At 49.6% G+C, this 24,894-nt stretch overlaps 1 protein-coding gene across 3 annotated transcripts in view; it reads right to left on the reverse strand.

Moving 5' to 3' along the window:
• Cep89 (centrosomal protein 89) overlaps positions 1 to 24,894 on the reverse strand; it is a 50,217-nt gene that overhangs the window by 7,171 nt on the left and 18,152 nt on the right. Inside the window, exons 7-16 of one of the 3 annotated variants that reach the window (XM_027430287.2) lie at positions 24,440 to 24,482; positions 23,441 to 23,659; positions 22,986 to 23,125; positions 18,241 to 18,291; positions 17,825 to 17,908; positions 15,116 to 15,219; positions 8,276 to 8,391; positions 5,956 to 6,136; positions 4,343 to 4,510; positions 2,346 to 2,487 (exon numbers count right to left, since the gene is read on the reverse strand). In XM_027430287.2, the coding sequence (XP_027286088.1) occupies positions 2,346 to 2,487; positions 4,343 to 4,510; positions 5,956 to 6,136; positions 8,276 to 8,391; positions 15,116 to 15,219; positions 17,825 to 17,908; positions 18,241 to 18,291; positions 22,986 to 23,125; positions 23,441 to 23,659; positions 24,440 to 24,482 (1,248 nt within the window). Of the gene's footprint in view, positions 1 to 2,345; positions 2,488 to 4,342; positions 4,511 to 5,955; positions 6,137 to 8,275; positions 8,392 to 15,115; positions 15,220 to 17,824; positions 17,909 to 18,240; positions 18,292 to 22,985; positions 23,129 to 23,440; positions 23,660 to 24,439; positions 24,483 to 24,894 lie in introns of all 3 variants that reach the window. The other 2 variants (XM_027430286.2, XM_035449383.1) reach the window with 2 other exon arrangements.

Raw genomic sequence — 24,894 nt, forward strand, 5'->3', positions numbered from 1 at the left:
GCAGGAGGGGTGTGGCCAGCAGGGAAGCCAATGTCACCCTGGCCTGGGTGATACAGGACCCCAAATGCCCTGCCAGCTTCTGTATGCCTGTTCTCCCCCGTGTGACCGCGGCGCCTTGGCATAGCAGAGGTCCTGCTGACAAGCAGAGCCAGGCCCATGGCAGCCCCTCAGCCCACATCCACTTCTGACTCGCTGGCCTGGCGTTCAGGCCATTACATGATCAAGATGGCTAAATGTACAACTTCTAGATACTTATACACAGGGTGTGTGGCTTCCACTGTGTGTCCATGCCCGGTCCACGAGGCTGAGGTTTGGGCCCGCAGGGGCCACTTTAAGTTGGACAGTATCTCCACTGTACAACCCAAGACTGCCACTCTACCGCCCACGTGCGAGTGAGGTCATATCCCAGGGACAGGGGGCCCCGTGGGTCCTGCCCTGTGGAAAGGATGGCTTTACGATTACTGTGACACTGTGTGGCGGGCAGGCGCTCAGGAAGGCCCCTCGGGTGAGCAGTTTTGCTCGGCACCTTCCAACAGGCTTTTGCTTGCTCTCTCCACAGCCCAGGGGGCGCGTGGAGGGAAGGGGCGCTAGGTGCTGGGACAGGAAACACCAGCACGTCAGCGCTGTGGCCGAACTTCAGGAGAAGCCCCAGTCAGAAGATCTGAATGGCTTCACGGTTCCTGCCACGCTGGGTCAAAGTCAGGAAGGACTCAGAAATTGCCAGTAATGGGGCCTGAGAGATGGTGCAGTGGGTGCCCAGTGGAAGAGAGAAGCTTGTCTTCTGACTGTCGCTCACGCGCAGTGACACACATGGACACTCGCTCGCTCACTCACTCACTCACTCCTGCACAATAATAATTACAGGGGTTGGGTTTTTGTTTTTTTCTTTTTTCTTTTCTTTCTTTCTTTTTTTTTTTTTGGTTTTTCGAGACAAGGTTTCTCTGTGGCTTTGGAGCCTGTCCTGGAACTCCATCTTGTAGACCAGGCTGGCCTGGAACTCACAGAGATCCGCCTGCCTCTGCCTCCCGAGGGCTGGGATTAAAGGAGTGCGCCACCACTGCCCGGTTATAAATTACAGTTTTAAAATTGCCAGTAATGTACAATGAGACTTACTGGAGCCCTGCCAGCTACTGTCACACTGTGAAAAATGCCTTGTAATACTAAGTACAGATAATATCAAGACACATACAGTTAGCATTTTTTTTTATTAAAAGTAAATAGCAACATCCCCCTCAAGCTCCCCGCTATTTCTGCTTCTTCTGCTATAAGCAAGGGCTAAAACCTCTGCCCACTGCCCTGGGGCGGAACTTTCTAAGACTTCCTGACAGCCCCCCCACCCCTCATCCTGACTCCCCTTGGTCTCTCATCAAGACACTCGTTAACCTCTGCCTTCTAGTTTGACAGGCCAGCACCTTCGATGCTGAAAAGCCACGCACGCTCATACGAAGGGAAGTGTTATGTGTGCAAACCACACAGAAGAGAAAATTCAAGTAAGTGAGAAGGCTTACGAAACGCCCGTCACCTGAGGTCCGCCCCTTGGAGGCAACTCACTGTCAGAGCCCGGGGGGAGCTACCAGACCTCTCTGAACGCACAGGCCCGGCACAGGGAGCAGCTGCCTTCTTACACCACACAATCTGCTGCAGACATCTTTCTGAATCAGTGTGGGGATGTCTAGAACCGTGCCGGGTTCTGGCTGGCTGTGCGCTGCTCCAGCATCTAGGACACCAATAATCGACTTAATTCCCCTCCCTGCTACAACTGTGGGCGATCTCTACCTAACTGCAGGAGTCAGGCTCGCTCGCCCTCCCTCGGGGCTGGGAATCAAACCCAGGGCCTCGCACACATGGGCCATGCGTGCACCTGGCTACGGAGCTGCCCCCCAGCCCTGCGATGGACAGAGCGCCACCACACCTGGCCCCATGCCTCACCTTCTAAAGTAACATTTGCTCTTATTTAGGAGTTCTGGGTGATTTTCTTTAACCCGGCCCCATACTTCACCATCTAAAATTACATTTGCTCCTATTTAGGAGTTCTGGGTGATTTTCTTTAAAACATGCTTGGGTTGAACTATAATCTCAGTCCTTGGGAGACTACTGGAGGAGGCTCGTGAGTTTGAAGCCAGCCTAGGCTATGTATGCAGCAATACACTGTCTCAAAAGCAAAAAGGTTTGCCCATAGTTAAAAGATAAAACTTTGGAGAATTTGGAAATACTGGTTGAAACACTGAAGTAAGAAGTTGTTTTTTTTTTTTTTTTTTAAATAGATTTGCTTAAAAAATAGTCTTAAAAGTCACATTTGCATACAAAGCTTTAAGTTTACAGAGCATAACTTTGAGGAAACTCACCAAATATTTAAGACTGTCTCGTTCCTTGGTGACATTCTCTGCCAAGCCCACCAGGTTTGTCAGGTACTGGTGGGCAGATATCTCCTTCCCCATGGCTTTCTCCACTTGCTTTCTGAGAATATCCATTTTCTTTTGGTATCGCCTGCAGAGGTCCCCAGTGGTGGAAAATGAAAACAAGTGAGCCCTTGTGTAGCTTGGGAGGAGTGAATATGTGTACACAAATATATGTTTAAAAACCAGTATATGTCTGTGTGTATGTATATAGTTTTAGATTTTGGGGGAACAGTTTCTCTATATAGCCCTGGCTGTCCTGGAACTCACTGTGTAGACCAGGTTTATTATGAGAGGATACGTAATCTGTGAGGTTAAGCTATCTTTATTAGATAAACACCAGCCAAACACAAGCCAGAGCATGCCAGGGGCAGCAAGGCAACGGAGGCCAGAGAGAAGGGGCCCCATGTGCTTGTCTGTCCCTTTAAACCCTATCCCGAGTCACCCTGACATCACCTTGACCACTCCCTGACGGGCGTGGTCGGGCACACCTGTAGCCAGCTTCTAGCAGGCGTGGCTTACAGGGTCCCCTACACAGGTTGGCCTCAAACTCACATGTGCAACAACCTTGGCTACCAGTTAATACTTAAATACTGCACTCAGGGCTTGGCTGCTCTGCATAAGGCCCTGGGTCCTGACCCCTAACCCCGCAGAATTAACTAATTAAATGCTGCTGTCCAGCAATACACATCTCCTTTTACGTTTCGAGAAGTAAATGAATCTAATTTGAATCCAGGTGGAAGGACTGAGTCCTAACCCAGTCAAGAGGACTCAAATGCCAACTATTCAGGCATGCTGTCATCCCCACGCGCGGGAGGCTGATCTAGGGAGACGGCTGGAGTTCCAGGCCCGCTTGCCCCCCAGTGGGACCTGTCACTACCAAACAAACAAACAAACAGCATTCACAAAATGCTTGGCAATGAGTCAGCCAATTAAATACTATTCTCCTGACTTTCTTGACTCATGGTTACGAGATATTGGTGAAAATGGGATCCCACATGAAGGTGGGAAGGGTATATGCTAGTGTGATTGTGTGCAGGTTGTGTGTGTGGTGTGTGCAGGTGTGTATATGTGGTATGTGTATGCGTGGGTGGTGGGTGTGTTTGGGTGTGTGAGAAGTGAGTGGGTGTGGGTGTGTGCAGTGGGTGTGTTTGGGTGTGTGTGATGTGAGTGGGTGTGGGTGTGTGCAGTGGGTGTGTTTGGGTGTGGGTGATGTGAGTGGGTGTGGGTGTGTGCAGTGGGTGTGTTTGGGTGTGTGATGTGAGTGGGTGTGGGTGTGTGTAGTGAGTGTGTTTGGGTGTGTGTGATGTGAGTGGGTGTGGGTGTGTGTAGTGGGTGTGTTTGGGTGTGTGATGTGAGTGGGTGTGGGTGTGTGCAGTGAGTGTGTTTGGGTGTGTGTGATGTGAGTGGGTGTGGGTGTGTGCAGTGGGTGTGTTTGGGTGTGTGTGATGTGAGTGGGTGTGGGTGTGTGCAGTGGGTGTGTTTGGGTGTGGGTGATGTGAGTGGGTGTGGGTGTGTGCAGTGGGTGTGTTTGGGTGTGTGTGATGTGTATAGATGGCAAGGGAGGAGACCATCAAGACCCAATGTATGCATACATGCATGATATGAAGAATAAAAGCTACTTCAAAAACAATAAGTAAATGTATAAGTATTAAAAACAAAAAGAGAAAAAAATAAAAGGAAGAAAACTGGGACACAGTAATGGGAAAACGGGCTTTGAGGAGGTGGTTTAGGAGACGGTCCAGAGCTCCAGGGTTGCCCTGTGGTTAGCAAAATCTCAACCACAGACCTGAGATCTACAGATCCACAGAAAAGCTTTTGTTACACTTACACCCTTTGGTCATTATTTTCCAATTTATTGTCCTTTTCAGAGAAAGAGAGGACAGAGGGAGCATGATGAAGGTAAAAATGAAACACACATGCGCTGCCCAGGGACACACACATACCTGTTTGCCTTGCGCGCGTGCTCCAGCTCAGTCTCCAGAGCTCTGTTCCTGCTGGCCCAGCTGCTCTTCTCCAGGAGCAGGCTCTTCTTCTGCACCTGTAAGGCCGTCAGCCTTCCCAGCAGTTCCTCCATCTCAGCGCCGTCTTTCTCTTCTTCCTTTTGCAACTGGCTGAAGGGCAAGAAATGGCAGACACGTATGTACAGTGACGCATGCACAGTGCACATGAGCACAGCACACCACGGATACGGTGGACCACGGGCAAAGCACACCATGGATACGGTGGACCACGGGTACAGCACACCACGGATACGGTGGACCACATGTACAGCACACCACGGATACAATGGACCACAGGCACAGCACACCACGGATACGATGGACCACAGGCACAGCACACCACGGATACGGTGGACCACATGTACAGTACACCACGGATACGGTGGACCACAGGTACAGTACACCACGGATACGGTGGACCACGGGCACAGCACACCACGGATACGGTGGACCACAGGTACAGCACACCACGGATACGATGGACCACGGGTACAGTACACCATGGATACGATGGACCACAGGTACAGTACACCACGGATACGGTGGACCACGGGTACAGTACACCACAGATACGACGGACCACGGGTACAAACACCATGGATACGATGGACCATGGATACAGTACACCATGGATACGATGGACCACATGTACAGTACACCACGGATACGATGGACCACAGGCACAGCACACCACGGATACGGTGGACCACATGTACAGTACACCACAGATACGGTGGACCACGGGTACAATACACCACGGATACGGTGGACCACGGGCACAGCACACCACGGATACGGTGGACCACGGGCACAGCACACCATGGATACGGTGGACCACGGGTACAGCACACCACGGATACGGTGGACCACGGGTACAGCACACCACAGATACGGTGGACCACGGGTACAGTACACCACGGATACGATGGACCACGGGTACAGTACACCACGGATACGATGGACCACAGGCACAGCACACCACGGATACGGTGGACCACATGTACAGTACACCACAGATACGGTGGACCACGGGTACAGTACACCACGGATACGATGGACCACGGGCACAGTACACCACGGATACGATGGACCACGGGTACAGCACACCACGGATACGGTGGACCACAGGTACAGTACACCACGGATACGGTGGACCACAGGTACAGTACACCACGGATAAGATGGACCACAGGTACAGTACACCATGGATACGATGGACCACAGGTACAGTACACCACGGATACGGTGGACCACGGGTACAGCACACCACAGATACGATGGACCATGGGTACAGCACACCGTGGGCACAGTGCACACAGTGTACAGTGTTCATGTGAACAGTGCACCCTGGGTACAGTGCATTGTGGGTGCAGCAAGCCCTGGGTACAGCAGAGTCATTTAAACAACCCTGGACTAAAAGGAAGCAGACGACCGGCAGCCCTAGAGGACACTCCAAATAAAAAACCAAAAATAAAACAAAAGTTGAGCAATCTCTGTGTACTCTATGCTTCATACAGCGGCTCCAGCGACCTCTTGCTTTGAGGCGACAGGCTCACCTTTGCAGTTCATTGACAATTGACGTATGAACGTCCATGGCGATCTTGCTGTCCAGCTGCACTTTGAGTTCTCGGCATCGGGCCTGCAAGCTCCCCAGCTGCTCCTTGCTGTCCTCCAGCTGCTGTTCCTGGTCCTGTGTCTTTGCCTCCAGGAGCACAAGTTGTTTGGTCAGCTTAGAAACTGCAAGGAATGAGATCAAGATGTGCCACAGAAGACTGGAACATGCGTGTTAGCCGGGCCCGGTGGCACACTCGCGGCTCTGAGGCAGGAGGACCATGAGCTCTGGCTAGGCTAGGTCACATAGCGAGATCCCGTCTCAAAAATTTATCTTTAAAAAAGAAGGAAGGTGGGTAGGTAGGTGGTGGTGCACGCCTTTAATCCCAGCACTCGAGAGGTGGAATCAGATAGGTCTCTGAGTTCGAGGCCAGCCTGGTCTACAGAGCGAGTGCCAGGATAGCCAAGACTATATACGGAGAAACCCTGTCTTGAAAAAACAAACAAGAAAAAAGGGAGGTAGAGATGCAGCATGCTGCTTGCAGAAGGCCCTAGGCTGATTACGAGAAACATCAGTCAGCTTCCAGAAATGACCCTTTAAGGCTGGGGTTGTGGCTCAGCTGGTAAAGTGTTTGTTCTACGTGTGCTAAGTCCTGGGTTCAATCCCCAGCACTGCACACAAGAAAAAAAAAAAAAAAAAAAAGCAGACTTGGTGGAACTTGCCTGTCATCCCAGCAACTGGGAGGCCCGGGGCAGGAGGATCAGAATCTCAAGCCCACGTGGGGTGTATGGTAGTGACTCTGAGGCCAGCCTGGAACCAACCAGCTCAGCAACTTCAGCTGCAACAGAGGTTGGCAGTGGACTCTTGCTTGTGTGGAGGGAGCTGGCTTCTGTTGTTTCCTTTTGTTTTTAATATTTATTTTTGTTTTACATGCATCGGTGCCTCACCTGCCTGTGTGCCTGTATAAGGGTGTTGGATGCTCTGGAACTGGAGTGGCAGACAGTTGTGAGCTGCCACGTGGGTGCTGGGAATTGAACCAGGTCCTCCTCTCTCTTAGAGCCATCTCTCTAACCCTCAGAGGGAGTTGTTGCATGAGCAGGGACAGAGGAAATAGGGAGGCTCACAGCGATCTGGCAAGGCAGCCTGTTTCAGAGCACCGGAGGGGGGTACCACTATGGGAAGGGCTCCTATTTGGTTTTAATCAAAGCAAGGGAAAAAAAAAATCTCGACTGGGCTCACTTTGAAGAGCACTGTCCTCTGCTATGGACCACGGGCACAGCACACCACGGATACGGTGGACCACGGGTACAGCACACCCTGGGCACTAAACAGGGCTCTAAAACAGGGAGGGACACATGGGAGAAGGGCTGCTCTCGGGGAGCCCTGGAGAACCAGAGACTTATGCTATGATGTCCTCAACCCAACAGAAGAAAGGTCCAATGGTTCAGTCAAACGTGGTGGCACACACTTGTTCCCTCACACTGGGAGGGAGAGGTGGGGGGGACTGTGATTTCAAAGCACCCTGGATCTGGCAAGTTCTGGGCCAACCTGGACTACAGAGCAGACCCTCTCTAAACCCTAGGGTTAGGGATGTGTGGTGATCGGAATACAAATGGCCTCCTTAGGCTCACAGATTTGAATGCTTGGCCATCAGGGTGTGGCACTATTTGAAAAGATTAGAAGGATTGGGAGGCGTGGCCTTGCTGGAGGAGGTGTGTCACTGGGAGTAGGCTTTGAGGTTTCCAAAGCCCATGCTGGGCCCAGTTTTCCTCCCTCCCTCCCTCCCTCCCTCCCTCCCTCCCTCCCTCCCTCCCTCCCTGTCTCCCTGTGAAAGCTACTTCTCCGGTACTATGTGTGTTCTACAAAGCTCCCACAAAGTTAGCTGATGGACTAACTTCCGAAACCGCAGGCAAGCCTGCAATGAAACGCTTTCTTTTATAAGCACCGCCCTCTTCATAGCAATAGCGCACGAAGAAGACAGGCTGTAACTCAACGCAAAATTGCTTCTTGGCATACAGGGGGTGGGAGAGGGTGGGAAGGGGGGGCACGGTGAAGTTCGACTTTTTTGTCCAGTCAACAGATAACTGAGAGAAGAGTCTTAGGTTGTTTCACAGGCTGCGTTTTGCTAACTTTTCCGATCTCCCAGATGCTATCCTATCCTACCCCACAGCTGACCCTACAAGGGACCAGACACACACTGCAGACCAATTGTGAGAATGCAATGAATGCACCAACTTAAAATCCCGAAAAGCTGTGATTCCCGAGCCCCTGCCCCGCCCCTGCCCCGCCCCTGCCCCGCCCTCCAGGACAACCCCATCACTCACCTTCTTGGAGGTGCTCCTGGTGGGCATCCCTGGCTTTGGTTTGCTGGATCTCCAACTGCTGTATCAGCAGCTTGTTTTCATCTAGAACCAGCTCTGCTTGAGCCTGAAGCTGCTTCCTGTGATTGATTCAAAAGATTAAAGGCTGTCCTGAGGTTCCAAGGGACCACAGAAAGGTAGCACACACAGCCTGGGTCAGCGCGTGGGCATGCTTTCACGTCGGCCTTGTCAGCTACACAGAAAATGCTGCCCTGTGCAGCGAATGGGAGAAAGGGGCAGCAATAATGCCAGAGTGGTGGGTACAACAGCAACTGCAGGAGGTGACGATGAGGGACACGCAGAGGACAGAGGAATGCCATGTGCATGGCACTCAGGGGAGAGAGTCACCAAGTGTTTGCTACACTGAAGCATCCCAATCTCCACGCCCAGATAATTGTTCTGAAACCCACATGGCATTTTTAAGTACTGAAAGGTCCCATTTTACTTTGAAACCATCCACTGATAATGAGCAGCCGCTGCCCATGGCAGCCACGCTTACGAGTCCCAAGCAGCCCTGAGGCTGAAGCATCCCCGAGGACGGCTGGAGTCCAGGACTTGAGGGCAGCAGGCCTGGCTGTGAGACTTTAATTTCCCAAGAAGTAAAAATCAAAGTGCGAGAGAAATGGCTCAGAGTCCAGGGACACTGGCTGTTCTTTCAGAAGACCTGGGTTTGAGAACCAGCACCTGAATGGCAGCTGACAACCATCTGTGACTCTCAAGTTCTAGAGCATTCGGTGCCCTCTTCCGGCCTCCGAGGACACCAGGCACACATGGTATGTAGACAAGATACCCACACACATTAAAAAAAAAAAAAATTGCCGGGTGTTGGTGGCGCACGCCTTTAATCCCAGGACTTGGGAGGCAGAGGCAGGAGGATCTCTGTGAGTTCGAGGCCAGCCTGGTCTCCAAAGTGAGTGCCAGGATAGGCTCCAAAGCTACACAGAGAAACCGTGTCTCAAAAAACCAAAACCAAAACAAAAAAACAAACAAAAAACCAAATTTAACTCTTTAAAAGCAAACAAACCCAGGTGTGTGCTACAAGCCTGGAATGTCAGCACTTGAAAACAGACAGAAGGAGCTCTGTAGGAGACCAGATGGGACTGCCAGTGAAACTGCCAAAAAAAAAAAAAAAAAAAAAAAAAAAGTAATGTTTTACTGTTCTCACTTAGAAGACTGTTGTTTTCTGATGAGAGACAGAAAGGGAGTGGATGCAGATAAAGACGGGTGGGGAAAAGAAAAAGAAAAAAAAGTAAGCCATATTAAGAATAAACCAAACTTATTAGATGGCTTTGGAATAGTCTTAAAACTATACAAACACACCCCAGCCCTGATTTCCCCACAAGAAAGCGCCCTATGTATTGATGCACTGTAACTGTGTATTGGTTCATAATCGAAAATTCCAGGCAGGAAGGCTGAAGGACCGGAGATGTTGCCTCATTAAGTGTTTACTGCCCACAGTACCCCATAAAGCAGAAAGGCAATCGGAAGATGAGACCATGATGGTGGAGTCAGGCTAGGGCAACAGTGACTGCAACTTCCTCCACCTTTGACGGCTTCCTGTTTTCATTCTGAGACAAGGAGTCACCATTAGGAAGCTCAGGCTGCCCTGAAACTCGGGATCCCCCTGCCTCACGCTCACTTAGATGCCAGCAGGCGCCACCATGCCTTTTTAAAGGGATCCTTTTACTCTATGTTTTTTAAAGTTGAGAGAAAAAAAAAAAAATCATCCTGAGACAACCTAAACCCAGGAAGACAAATATGCATGTACTCACTTATAAGGGGTTATTAGCTGTTAAGTAAATGATAATCAAACTACAAACCACAGATCCAGAGGTTAGGTAAAGAGGAGAGCTCTAGGGCGGCAGGGGGGCAGGGGGGGTGGCAGGGGGGGCAGGGCGGGCAGGGGTGGGGTGGGGGGGGGGGTAGACGCATGGGTCTCTCTGGGAGGGGGGAATAGAACAAATTTTGTGGGTAGACTGGGGGTGGGTGGGTGGGGGTGGGAATGGCAAGGATTTGGAGGTGGAGGAAGAGAATGTAGGGAGACAGCTAGAATTGGGGAGCCCTGTGTTGTGTGTGTGTGTGCATGTGTCTGTCTGTCTGTGTGTGTGTGTGTGTGTGTGCATGTGTCTGTCTGTCTGTGTGTGTGAGTGTGTGTGTCTGTGTGTGTGTGTGAGTGTGTGTGTCTGTGTGTGTGTGTCTGTGTGTGTCTGTGTGTGTGTGAGTGTGTGTGTGTAGTGTGTGAGTGTGTGTGTGTGAGTGTGTGTGTGTAGTGTGTGTGTAGTGTGTGTGTAGTGTGTGTGTGTGTGTGTAGTGTGTGTGTGTAGTGTGTGTGTGTGTGAGTGTGTGTGTGTAGTGTGTGTGTGTGTGTGTAGTGTGTGTGTGTGTAGTGTGTGTGAGTGTGTGTGTGTGTGTGTGTGTGTGTGTGTGTGTGTAGTGTGTGTGTGTAGTGTGTGTGTGTGTAGTGTGTGTGTGTGTGTGTAGTGTGTGTGTGTGTGTGTGTGTGTAGTGTGTGTGTGTAGTGTGTGTGTGTAGTGTGTGTGTGTGTAGTGTGTGTGAGTGTGTGTGTAGTGTGTGTGTGTGTAGTGTGTGTGAGTGTGTGTGTGTAGTGTGTGTGTGAGTGTAGTGTGTGTGTGTGTGTGTGTGTAGTGTGTGTGTGTGTGTGAGTGTGTGTGTGTGTGAGTGTGTGTGTGTGTAGTGTGTGTGTGTGTGTAGTGTGTGTGTGTGTGTAGTGTGTGTGAGTGTGTGTCTGTGTGTGAGTGTGTGTGTGTGTAGTGTGTGTGAGTGTGTGTGTGTCTGTGTGTGTGAGTGTGTGTGTAGTGTGTGTGTGCAGTGTGTGTGTGTGTGTAGTGTGTGTGTGTGTGTGTGTTTTGTGTGTGTCTGTGTGTGTGTGTAGTGTGTGTGTAGTGTGTGTGTGAGTGTGTGTGTGTAGTGTGTGTAGTGTGTGTGTCTGTGTACGTAGAAACCCAGTGCAGTGGAAACTTCCTGGAATCCATGAGGGTGATCCTAGTGAAAACTCCCAGTCATGGAGAACACAGAGTCTGAACTGATCTTCTATATAGCCAGGCAAGGCTTCCAGTAGTGGGATTGAGTGACATTCAGTTTAGCTGTTGGTTGTTGGCTAAGAGGGGTTCCATGGAGATCCCTAAAACAACCCAGGCTCATGTTAGGACAGGTCACTTTCTGAAAACTGACAGCAGGGGCCCCATTGCTGAGGACAACACAGCTCACTGAACCTAGAGAGGTCGAGCTGGTGTGGACTTGGAGTCACACCTACATTCTAGTCTCTGGTGTGAGAAGATACTCTGCAGGCTACAGAAAGAGAAACCCGGACACCAACCCCGCCACAAAAACCTCCACCTACAATCTGTCCTGCCAGCAAGGTGTGCTGGGGCAATAGGGGTGCAGAACTTGGGGAAGTGGCCAACCAATGTCTGACAAGAGGTAGCCCAGGTACCACAGACTGGCTAGCCCAGAGACCTAGGGTAGAACCAAATGACTGGGGGGGGGGGGAAGAAACAATTCCTGAAGATACTCTGTTCTACACATAGATCAGTGCCTTGTCCAGTTGTCATCAGAGAGGCTCCCTCCCGCAGCAGGTGGTTATGGGTGCAGAGACCCACAGCCAGACATTACTCAGAGTCCAAACTGGAGGTCTCCATTAGGTTCCTCCCCTCACAGGTCAGGGAACCCCACAGAAGAAGGGAAGAAAAGATGATAGCATTCAGTGGGGATAGAGGCTACCAAGAGAACATGGCCTACTGGATCAACTCAGCAGGGCTCTCACGGCCTCACAGAGACTCAAGAGGCAAGTACAGGACCTGTATGGTCTACGCCAGGTCCCTGTGTATATGTCACGGCTGTTAGCTTGGTGTTCTGGTGGGAGCCTCGCAGTGGGAGCAAATGTGTCTCTGACTCCCTTGCCTGCTCTTAGAACTCTTTTCCTCTTGGGTTGCCTTCTCCAGACTCACTATGAGGGCTTTCGCCTTGTCTTGTTGTGTCTTGTTCTGTCCTGTTCGGCTGTCGTCACTCGGAGGCCTGCCCTTTTCTGAAGAGGAAACGAGGGGTGGGTAGATCTGGGGGAGAAGGGAGGTGGTGGGGGAGCTAGAAGCGTATGAGAGAAGAATGAAAACCTCAGATTAAGGTTAACACTCCTCTGATGGCTGCTAAGCCTGAGGTTCCACAGCCAGGAGAAATTAGGAAAGTAGAGCACATGGGGTCAGAACTTCACTGAGAAGGTCCCGGGAACACAGCAGACAGAGGCTACTCAAGTGTGTTGAGGACAGGAAGCAGGCGGGAGGCCAGGGGCGAGCTCACCTTCCTGAACAGTCACTGGAGTGCGACGTTAATAAAGTGAAGAACCGCAGAATAGGGGGAAAGGCAGGACCTGGGCATGGCAGCAGGAACCAGTTCACAGGGCACCAAGGTCTACAGCTGCCCAGGCCCACCCCAAGGACATGACCCAAGGCAGTGACCGCAAACTCACAAGAGCCAGCCTTACCAGACAGTAAGACACGTGTGCTCACTCCCACATGCCTGGACACCCGGATAGAAACTATTTATCCTTTCCCAGTGACGTTCAGACGTTTAAAACATACAAAACTTGCCTGGCCCTGCAGTATGACCTTTGACTCCCAAGACAGGCAGTCTGGGCTGTTCAAGGACAGCCTGTGTGATGGCTAGCATTATGTTTTCAGTTTAAATTGCTGGGCTTAAGGGATCTATAAATCAAAAAAATGTCTCTAACTGCAAGCCCCACTTGCCCTAGGACACAACTTCGTGGAATGCTGGGGCCGTTGTTCATGTAAGATAGCAAGTCGTGTGTTTTTACTTCTGTAAACAAGTTTGGTGGCCCCAGCTGCCCTGGATCTTGATCACATGTAGGCAGGAGGTACAAAGGCAGGAAGGACGTCAGGACGTGTGCTTGCCCTGACTGGATGAAGGTGGGAAGCATGTAGGCAGCCTTGTGGATTTTGTCTTCCTAAGTCCGACTAACGTACTCCAACCCCGTGCTCTGGGAATCCCAGGCGTGGACCTGGCCAGTGGCCACCATCTTGGCCAGCATCTAATAAAGCTTGCTTCCAATTTGGCTCAAAAACTGTGGTATTGGTCTTATTTGCACCCAGTGGGTTTAACACCTGGTCTACATAGAGTTCTAGGCCAGCCAGGACTACATAGTGAGACGTTGTCTCAAGAAAGAAAGAAAGAAAGAAAGAAAGAAAGAAAAAAAAAGATACTAAACACAACATACCCACTAGACGCTAATCATTTCTGTTTTCATAGTGTCACCTGGAAACTGTCTCGAGACTCTCATGTGGGACTGGGGGGGGGGGGAGCAAAGAGGAAGGATAAAGAAGGCAGAGAGAGGTTAGGAGGTGCGGAGAGACAGAGACCAGAAGGGAGCCGTGACCACCAAGGAGCGACCCAGGCCACGCTGCACTGTGCGCAGGCTGCAGAGAGTGGAGGTTTCAGCTGTGAGCAGCCTTTGCCAGACTTCCTATTCGCAAGCCCGCTAGGTGTGCAGTGGTGGTAATGGCCCTGGGGAGTTGCTGCTTCAGAGCAGGAACACTAACAGGCAGAGCGAATGAGCTTCTGGTTTGAGAACCTACTTAGAAAATTTATTTACTTATTTGCTTATTCATTTATTTTTATTTTTTCTGCAGTGCAACAGACTGAACCCAGGACTCTGTTGGGAACAAAGTGCTCTAGGGTTAGGCCCAGGGTCATTATTTAAAATTTTTTTTCTTGGTTTTTGTTTGTTTTGATAAAGGGTCTCATTATGTAGCCTTGGCTGACCTGGAACTCCCTAGGTAGACCAGGCTGGTCTACAACTCACAGAAATCCTTCTGCCTCTGCCTGAGTGCAAGGACTGAAGGTTACACCACACACCTGGTCAAAATAATAAAATAATAATAATAATCTCTAACATACCAATTTAGAGCTAGGTGTGCTGGCACGTGACCGCAAGCCGAGCACCTGGACAGATGAGGATTGCAGAGTTCAAGGCTGGTTTAGAGCTACATAGTGTGACCTGTCTTCAAAAGCTGAGAGCCAGGGATGGGACTCAGTGGGAGAGTGCGTGCCCAGCACAACCTGAGCCCCTGGGTTCCATCCTCAGCACGTCAAAGAATAAAAAGAAAAATGTTGAAGTTCAATTTAGAAGAGTTTACTGGGGTTGTATCTTACTCATGTCTTAGAAATCCTTCCTTAAAAAACTTATTTATAAACTTTATTATTTGAAAATCTTGTAAACGAATAAAAACATCCCACACCAAAATTAACCTGAATGTGGGCTGGAGAGATGGCTCAGAGGTTAAGAGCACTGACTGCTCTTCCAGAGGTCCTGAGTTCCAGCAACCACATGGTGGCTCACAACCATCTGCTATGAGATCTGGTGCCCTCTTCTGGTCTGCAGGTATACATGGAAGCAGAATGTTGTATATATAATAAATAAATAAAATCTTAAAAAAAAAAAAAATTAACCTGAATGTGAATGCTTGGAGTGGACACGAATTGCTAAAGAGATTTAAAACTACTGGTTATTTTTGTTCTAATTCTTGTCATGGTCTTTTTGGGCTTGGTTGGTGGATACCTGCATAAAATGTACTGGATACTGACAGTGTAAGTCTTAATGTGTAGCTCCAAGCTTCTGTCCCAAATGCCTATTCTAACTGTACAGAGGTTCACTGAGTTGTGCGTGCTTTGGGTAAAGTGCTTAGATTTTTAAAAAGGAGAAGTGCATTTATGTACTTGGTGCTTTCATGAAGCCTGTTCCTATTATGTTGTGAGTTAGTGAATGCCACTTGCCATTCCTCGCTGGTAACGGGACTACTCTTATTTAACTGCTGATGCAATCCTTCATTTTCTTTCACCACTTCTTGGACTCGAATCCTAAAGGTTTTCATTTCCTCCTGAAATGAAACGCATGGAAACCGTCACGCATGGGCACACATTGGGTATCAGCTTCTGCTTGGGGAAATCAAACGTAACAGCCTTTCAGTGGCAGGCTCCTGCTCTAGCACCAGGCTTGTCTTCAGGTTGCATAGGCCCTCTGTGTGCTCAGGAGCAGAGTCTACTGAGGGGACATCCCAGTCACTGCAGGGTCACCGCACACAGGGACAAAGAACCTGGGCTTTACGTAGCTGACTTCTAACCTGGTGCTGCTTGGCTCTACCGCCAAATAACTGGAAATTTTAAAGGAAGGGATTAGAAATAAAATAAAATAAAATAAAACAACCAGAGACCGAAAGGTTTTCTTTGTTTAGACTTTAGAGGGTAAACTGGAGTTTTTGTTTTGGTTTTTCAAGACAGGCTTTCTCTGTGTAGTCGTGGCTGTCCTGGAACTCACTCTGTCGGTAAACTGGAGTTTTTATATCAAAAGAATTTTCAGCCCTAGATGAACGCTTGTGTGAGCAGGTAAAAGGGTGTTAGTGTGGAGGTGTCCTAACCCTGTCCTAGCAGAGCACAGACAGCCCCCAGCTCAGAGGCATCAGCTTGCTCAGCTTGGGCAGACTTGGCCTCACTGTGGTGTCCCAGCTGACACTTGGTGTGCTGTGCAGGGCTGTGGCGGGAGCCTTGGTTGCACTGCAATAGTCTCTCGCTGACTTTTCGGGGCCCAAAAATATCGACTATGATATTTTGGGATGCAAACCTCAGCTCGGTTCCAGGAGCTTGAATCTCCTGTCTTTTAGATGCCAGCTGGTCACCTCCAGACCGCCTGGCCAAGGTGGAAAATGGCTCCTAGTTTGTATAACAATAGACCTAGGCCCTGGGTGGGCCCACAGCTATTCTGAGAGCTAAAGAAACATGCCTAGTGCCAGAAGGCTGGGGCCCTTACTGGTGAGAGGCTGGTGAGGACTGCAGTCCTAAGACTATCTCTGGGATTAAAGGAAATATTTGATATCAGCTTTATACATGATAATAGACGTCTTCTGATATCACCCCCCACTGTTGGAAAGCTATTTAAGAGGATGCTTGAATAAACCAGGGACTCCAGACCCCAGCATGGACTGAGAGCCCTCCTGTCTCGTCCTTAACGCCGCCGTTGGGTAGCTAGGAGTTTCCCGATCCACACTCCCCGACTCAGGGATGGACCCAGGGCTGTTCGGACAGTTTCGATTGCAGCCCCAAAGACGTCAGTCTGGAGTAAATGGCCTCGGTAGCGTGGGACTGACACAGGTCAGACTGACTGACCTCCAGTACTGAATGAGCCTAGGGCTCTGTGCATGCAGGAGCTACATCCCCAGCACATTAGCTCTGAAAGCAACATTGCCTGCGACTTCCCTCCTCTCACCTTTGGTCAGAGAGACCGCACAGCTCTTCATATATTTTAACTGTCTTGCCAAACTGAAGCCATTAGGCCAGCTGTTTGTTTTTATTGAGTTTCCTGGGAACAGGGTCCCAGTCCATCACTGGCATGCCACTTGCAGCTGCTGCTGCCATGCTACAAAAGCAGACTGAGAACCCGTGGACAGAAGCTGCATGGCCCACGAAGACTGCAGTGTTACTAACTGGTCTTCTAGAAAACGTGGGATGACCCTGATTTAAAAAGAGCCCCAAAATGGAAGTTTTATTATTGATTTTTGACCAGCGAGCACAAGATAATAAGTGCTCTTTAAAAATCCAGTGTCGGGCCTGGAGAGATGGCTCAGAGGTTAAGAGAACTGACTGCTCTTCCAGAGGTCCTGAATTCAATTCCCAGCAACCACACGATGGCTCACAGCCATCTGTAATGAGATCTGGTGCCCTCTTCTGGCCTGCAGGGATACATGCAGGCAGAACACTGTATATATAATAAATACATCTTTAAAAAAAATCCAATGCAATAGTATGTCGTTAGGTTCACAGGATGGGGCTTATAATGGGAGGCAGGACTGAAGACCAGGCTGTTGGGCTCTTAAAGGACCTGTCCCATCTAGGATTCCTTAAAGACCAACTCTCCTTCCAAAACTTGGCCTCACAGTGAAGACCTCAGATGCGTGAGGCACAGAAGGGCCCAGAGGCGTTGATGACGCCCAGGCCTGGTCTCCCAGGCCTGGTCTCCTTACAGCTGAATGACTGCCATTCTCAGGAAATAGTGAACAAAGAGAATGGACAGATCCTTCTTTTAATACTGCCAACAACTTGATCACAAAGCACCTCTGGGGTCGGTGCTTCCTAGGACCTGGGAGCATTGAGATTCCCTGAAACACCCGAGCATGGTCTCCATTTGCCCAGCGTCTGCTCTGGTGCCGGCGTCCACAGCTGCAGAGTCATGGGCGACACAGCACCCGCTGCTCCTCCTTGGCCTCCGGACCAAGGAGACCGCCACTCGCATGGGACTGCAGCTTTCCAAAGCCACTGCAGTCCACACACCTGTCCTCCTAGCGCCACCCACCCCGCATGCTCTGCCAAGCCTGCCTGCCTGCCTGCCTGCCTGCCTACCTTCCCTTCCTTCGCATGTTTACCAGTCTGCGGTCTGAATGGTTTGACCTGAATGGTTTGACCTGTTTGTCTCGAAGACATCAGCAGACCTACCTCCAGGGTGGCGTGGAGTTCGTCCTTCTCTTTCATTCTGTCCTCATAAGCCAGCAGCAGTGGTGAGAGATACCGGACATCCAGCTGCGGAGGAAGAGTGTAATAAAGGGTGATTGACATTGTTTCTTACACTGAAACACAAGTTTTTTGTTTTGTTTTGTTTTGTTTTTTTCTGAGACAGGGTTTTTTCCGTGTAGCCCTGGCTGTCCTGGATTTTCCCTGTAGACAAGGCTGGCTGAGAACTCAGAGACCTGCCTGCCTCTGCCTTCTAAGTGCTGGGACTAGAGGTGTGCACCACCACCAGCCAGCTCATCGTGTTTTTTAAAGGGCAAGAGAACATACTTATTCTGGAATGGTTCTTAGTAGTTTGGCAGAGCCAGAGAATATGGGCCTGAGATTAAATAACTTTCACTTACCAGCCAGGGAGGTATGGGACCCTTTGATGGGAGGCCTTCGATATGGGAAATCTGAAGATAAAGCACACATTGAAGACACGGTCAGGCTGTTTCTGAAGTTCCATGTGGTGGACAGACATTCTTTCTGTCTGTGTGTGCATATACAAGGGAAGTGTTTGAGGGCAACACCCTCACCCCTAAATACCACATCATGTTTCCTTAGAACAAAAAAAAAGTTTCCTTAGTTATCACAGGATTATATAAAAATTAGGAAATAACACTGACACACACTATTCTTAAACATTCAGACTATCTCCAAATTTCATGTTTCCACATGAAGAGAAAGGATAGGTGAAAGGTTCAGACATTACGCTGGCCCCGTTACCTGGCGGAATCCACTCGGGCAGTGCCCTGGTCAGCCCAGGGCTCCATGGGAACTAAGTCTGCACGCAGGCGCAAAGGACCCCTTTAAAAGACAGACCCTGCCCATTTACTCTCTTTCCCTGCCCCTCTTCTTCTCTCTCTCTCTCTCTCTCTCTCTCTCTCTCTCTCTCTCTCTCTATGGTGACCGGCCATGGCGGTCAGCCATTAACCCTGTTCCTCTTCTCTCTCAGTCTCCCTACTCTGCTGGGCCTTATAACAAACTGGTTAATGTGTCTCTTAGTCTCACGTCTCATCCTGCGCCCTCCTTCTTTATTTCTAATTTAAACAAAAGAATAACAATGGGAAGAAGAAGGAAGGAGAAGGGAGAGGGAGGGGGAGAGGAAGGAGAGACACCACAGTCTCCCTTGGGCTCTTCATGTGCACCCGTGCGTGAGTACCTACACACACACACACACACACCACACACACTCACACACACACACAGACACACACACACACACCACACACACTCACACATACACAGACACACTCACACACACAGACACACACACACAGACACACACACACACAGACAGACACACACACACACACACAGACACACACACACACAGACACACACACACACACACTCACACCACACACACTCACACCACACACACTCACAGACACACTCACACACACACACAGACACACTCACACACACACACAGACACACACACACACAGACACACTCACACACACACACAGACACACACACACACACACACTCACACACACACAGACACACTCACACACACAGACACACACACACAGACACACACACACACAGACACACACACAGACACACACACAGACACACACACAGACACACACACAGACACACACACACACACAGACACACACACAGACACACACACACACAGACACACACACACACAGACACACACACAGACACACACACAGACACACACACAGACACATACACACACACAGACACACACACACACAGACACACACTCATACACACACACACAGAGTGTGCACATGTCCCCTTCCCAAAATAAGTAAGAGGGCATCACTTCTGGAGGGAGGGACTAGGAAAAATGTCACGGAAGATGTGGCATTTGCATAGGTCAGATGAAAGCGTCACAGCAAGGACTCAAGGGGCAGCCACAGAGGTGGCTGTGAGTGGTCACTGGGCCACTTGCTCTGGCCCACCCACAGCCCTCCAGAAGGACATGGTCTAGGCAATGTGTTTTGGATCCTGAGAACTCCCCCAGCTTGACTTCGTTACTAAAAGGTTAATACTTGGAGCTGGTGTGGCGGCGCACACCTAGAGTCCCAGCACTTGGGAAGCTGAGGCAGGAGGCTCCTGCTGCAAGCTGAGGTCAGCCTGAGCTACACAGTGAGGCCCAGCCTGGCTACAGTCTGAGACCCTTCCTTAGAAATATATAAATAACACTGGAGTTAGCAGAGTGCCTGCCTAACATGTACAAGGACCAGGGTTCAGTTACCAGCATCACTGAAAAGGAAAGACTAGGATTATGCAGAATGAAAGAAGTCAGTCCACAAAAGGCCATTCAGAATGCAATTGCACTCCCATGACTGTTCAAAATAAGCAAATTTCCAGAGTCAGAATGGAAATCAGGACAGGTGAGTTTGAGGCCAGCCTGGTCTACGCTGAGTTCCAGGACAGCCAGGGCTATGCAGAGAGGTCCTGTCTCAATAAAGAAAGAAAGGAAGTGAACAAATAGTTCCCAGGGGATGACAGAGAGGAGATGTATACTGGGAAAACAGGAGACTTGGCCGGCATGAAATGTCCTGATGGGGTCGGAATGTTCCAACACTGACTGGTAGCTGGGTAAGTCTGGACACACTAACTCCATCAACTGTATGTGTGAAACGTAGAATTCAGTAGCGAGGGTGTGAACACCTGCAATCCCAAACACTCGGGAGGTGGAGGCAGGAGGATCAGGAGTTCAAGGCCAGCCTGGGCTATCTGAGGCTCTGTCACATAAAAACAAAACAATTAATGAATGAGTTAATTCGTTTAATTAAGTGGATGCTAATCAGACAATCTCAAATCAAATGCTGCAAAATCCTAATTTTAAAAAGATGTCTTTTGGGGCTGGAGAGACGGCTCAGAGGTTAAGAGCGTGGGCTGCTCTTCCAGAGGCCCTGAGTTCAATTCCCAGCACCCACATGGTGGCTCACAGTCATCTGTTATGAGATCTGGTGCCCTCTGCTGGCCTGTAGGCAGACATGCAGGCAGAACACTTTTTTTTTTTTTTTTTTTTTTTTTTTTTTTTTTTTTTGCAGTAGCCACATTTATTCAGAGTACTATACAATTTATATTCTGAAGAGCCATGTGGGCAAACTGTATAATCTCAAGGACATTCAGCATATGGCAGACAAGCCTCGTGTGGCAAAAACAGTAACAATAGCCAGTTGTAATAAATAATCTGGAGTAAACTCACTTCTATCTGCTACATCCCAGGGGCATGAAAGCACATTCCAAGAACAATTCTGTGTGTTTGAAGAAACTGAGATCACAAGGATCTTATCTTGTTTTCTTGGAGTTTTCTCACAAGCACTCAGAATTGTCCCTACATGACTCCATTCTTTTTTTTTTTTTTTTTGGTTTTTTGAGACAGGGTTTCCCTGTGTAGCTTTGGAGCCTATCTTGGCGCTTGCTCTGGAGACCAGGCTGGCCTCGAACTCACAGAGATCCACCTGCCTCTGCAAAACATTGTTTACATGATAAATCTTTTTGAAAAAAAAAATGTCTTTTAAGGTTGCCCATCAAGTAAAGTCCATGAAATATTCAATAGCTTCAAAATCCAAAATACAACTAATCCCAAGCATTTTTGCCTAAGAGATACTCAACCTGTATGTCAAAGCTATATAAAAAAAATAGTTAAAAGAAAGCCAGAGGTTGGGGTGTAGTTGCTGTACAGTACTTATCTAGAATGTATGAGGCCTTGAGTTCATCTCCTGTACATTTAAAACCAAAATCAAAAAATTCCAAAGCCTACAGGCAGGACTCACAGAAACCCTCACGAGGGGAGAGTGCTATGTCTGGCTTGCCTCCCCAGATCACAGCTAGACAGTCAGCGATGTGCTCTCCTGTGCCCTGAATGTCTGTATAATACCCCCCTGCCCCCCCCCCGACCCCCCGTGTCCCAGAGTTCTCTAAGAGCAGAGGCCTGGCCTCCTGGCTTAGCTCTGACTCTAGGAGCTTACTCAGTAAGTCCATGGCCCTGGGCCCTGTGCTCGGTGGAGTAAAACTCCATCTACTTTCTGTAGCAGTAGTTAGTATTCTGAGGACAGGGGCTGAAATGGAACAGCTAATGTGAACCTTTAGTTTTTTATGTTACACATTCTGGCACTGCCCCTGTGTTTTACAGGCTCTTTACTGCTTTCATTCCGGGCTAGGATGAGGAGGAGAATGGTCCCCTGCTCTGCTTTCCTACTGTCTATGGTCAGAGTATGGAATGCTGCTGCCATGGCCAGCTCGTAGGAGGTGGGGCCCAGCTGACATGGGCAGGCCCGGAGCACGGCAGGGCAGCCCTGCCACCAGGCTGGCTCTGGTCCTCCTGATCTGCAGAGATGTAACAAGTCATGCTGTGCTTTGCAGCACGCCTCCCTTGCCACCACAGGCCGTAGCCCTGAACCACGAGCCAGCACAGACCTCTACCCCTGTGTTCCTATCAGGTCCTGTCACAGCCATGAGGGAGAAACCCTGTCTTGGGAAAAAACAAAAACTCATTTGAGTGCCTGTACGAGAGAGAGAGAGAGAGAGAGAGAGAGAGAGAGAGAGAGAGAGAGAGTCACACTCACACATAGACATAGCCTGTCACCCCGTCTTGAGGTTTTTGAGCTTGAGGCCAGCCCTGGCTATATACTGCGTTCAAGTGTTGTCTGAAGTGCACACTGAGACTTTGCCTTTAAGAAAAAGAAAAGAGGGGGCTGGAGAGATGGCTCAGCTGGTGTTGCGGAGTTGTTCCCAGCACCCACATCAGAGAGCTCACAACAACCTGTAGCTCCAGCTCTAGGTTTCTGGCGCCCTCTTTGGGCCACTTGAGAGCATTGCACTCACGGGCACGCACACAGGTACACAGAATTTAAAATAAAGGTAAGTCTTTAAAGAAAAACATTTTTGTTGGCTTGGTTCTTGTTTTCCGAGACAGGGTAGCCCTATCTGTCCTGGCACTCACTCTGTAGACCCGGCTGGCCTGGAACTCACAGAGATCCACCTGCCTCTGTCCCCCAAATGCAGGGATTAAAGACGAGAGTTAACAAGAACCTCTCAAGAACCAGAAATCAATTCAACAGTAAAGGCCAAAGACGGACAAACTGGGTTTTCATATTGGAAACGTTACCTCTTCCTCAGACAAATGCCTGAATTTTGTTTGGTAGCGACTGAGTTCTACGTTCAAACGGTGGACGATCGTCTTCAGCCCCTTGTTTTCATCCACCAGGTCTTGGCCTTGCTTCCTCAGGCAAAGTAACTCAGGTGTGACTGCTGAAGAATAAAGACTTAATATCACACGGGGAGCAGCCAATGGTATCAAAGTCACCAGATTTTAGATAAATTACTAGCCAGTCTTTTTGTTCCCTTGTGGTGAGCTGTACATAAATACATATAATGTGTATATGTATGACAATTTCCGTACGTCATGGCATTTAGTAAAATGATAGAGCAGATAAATCAAAATTCAACCAGCATAAGGGTATTAATGAAGGGTCTTAAATATTACAACATAATACCCCCGTACACAGCAATATGCGACAGGAAGCCCTGACTGTCCTGTAGTAACGACACGGCGGGCCGCACCTTCCTGAGAGGCCGCCTTTTCTGCCTCCTTCAGTCTCCGGTTGTCTTTCTCCAGCTTCTTAACCTTCAGCTGCAGCTCCCTCATCGCTTGCCTCACTGCACTCAGCTCAAGGCTGAGGGACTGGTTTGCCGCGTGTAGTTGCACGGTTTCTTCTTTTAATTCCTCAAACTTTTCTTTAGTTATTTCTGTGTATCTTTGTTGTACTCTGCCAGCTACATCTAAAGGGCACAGATGAAAGGCAAACGTAACGAAAGTGACATCAAAGACACTTCATTCCAGAAGCCACGGAAGCAACTAGTTCACTTAGGCCTGGGGCCGTGTGTGTGTCCCTGGTATCTGCAAAGTACCCTGGGAGGCAGGAGGCGGGGGCAGGGCCGGAGGAGACAGGGGGGAGCTCCTAAGCAGTAGGCTTAGCATCCTTTTGACTATCAGGTAACCCTCTGGACTGTGACTTAGTAACCCACTGGCCCCCCCGCCACCCAACTCGAAGGCTATTGATGCTTTCAGATAGCACCTGAGGCAGGAGCAGAGGTTTCCTGGCTCTGCCGCTAACCCACCTACTCAGTGCATCTGCTAAAGGCCTTAATTTATGGTTGTTATGTTACAAAAACGTTAAGTTCACATAACTGCTTCCATACTGGAAAATGTCAAGCCATGTTGTCAGGTCGGGGTCACTCATGGCTCAGAATAAATCACCCGTGATCCCCTGTGAGGAGAGAGCTCGGTTTCCAGCAGATGTACAGCTTTCATGTGCTGTGTGTGAGCCAAAGGCCCACCATGTAAGGCGGTTGGTTATTGCTTTGTAGGGGACCCGCCTGACTAAAGGGACCGTGTGCTCCTCACTTTGGGCCTCTCATCCTCTCCCCAGAGCCCTACCCTTCACCCCACTGATACTTAGTGACTAACACCTTCCTCAAACCTAATCACACATGAGACTATGCTGGGTGTCCTGCAAACACAAAGCATGCCCATTGTAGTGAACTCCAAAAAACCAGTACCTGGAGATGGGGGAGGCTTCTCCCGCAATGGCACTTTCTCATCCTGAGGAAGAAAAGGCAGAGTCTGAGAGAGCGTGAGAACCTGCCACAGGGGACTGGCACTGAGTGAAGCTTCCTCTTCCCTAGGCTCCTGAGGGCCTTTCTGTAGCACTTGGAGTTTGTTTTCTTACAACTGAATAGCACACATTCAGGGACAGCCCCTCCTGGTGGGCTCTGGCTGTCTTCTGTCTCAGTGCTCAGTGACTGTCGGCATCTTCACCGACAGTTCCCTTTGTGTGTGACATGCTGTGAGTGCAGGGCCCTGAAGAAGACACAATGACTGGGAGCTGCCGTCAGCCTTCCTGCTACATATGGAAGTCATGCTAAGATCTAGTTCCTGCTGGAAAGCAGGCATGGTTAGGAGTCTTCTGAGAAGCACAGACAAAAGCTTTTGTTTTGTTTTCTGAGACAGGACT

The sequence above is a fragment of the Cricetulus griseus genome, chromosome 9, assembly GCF_003668045.3.
Source record: "Cricetulus griseus strain 17A/GY chromosome 9, alternate assembly CriGri-PICRH-1.0, whole genome shotgun sequence".
NCBI lineage: Eukaryota > Metazoa > Chordata > Mammalia > Rodentia > Cricetidae > Cricetulus > Cricetulus griseus.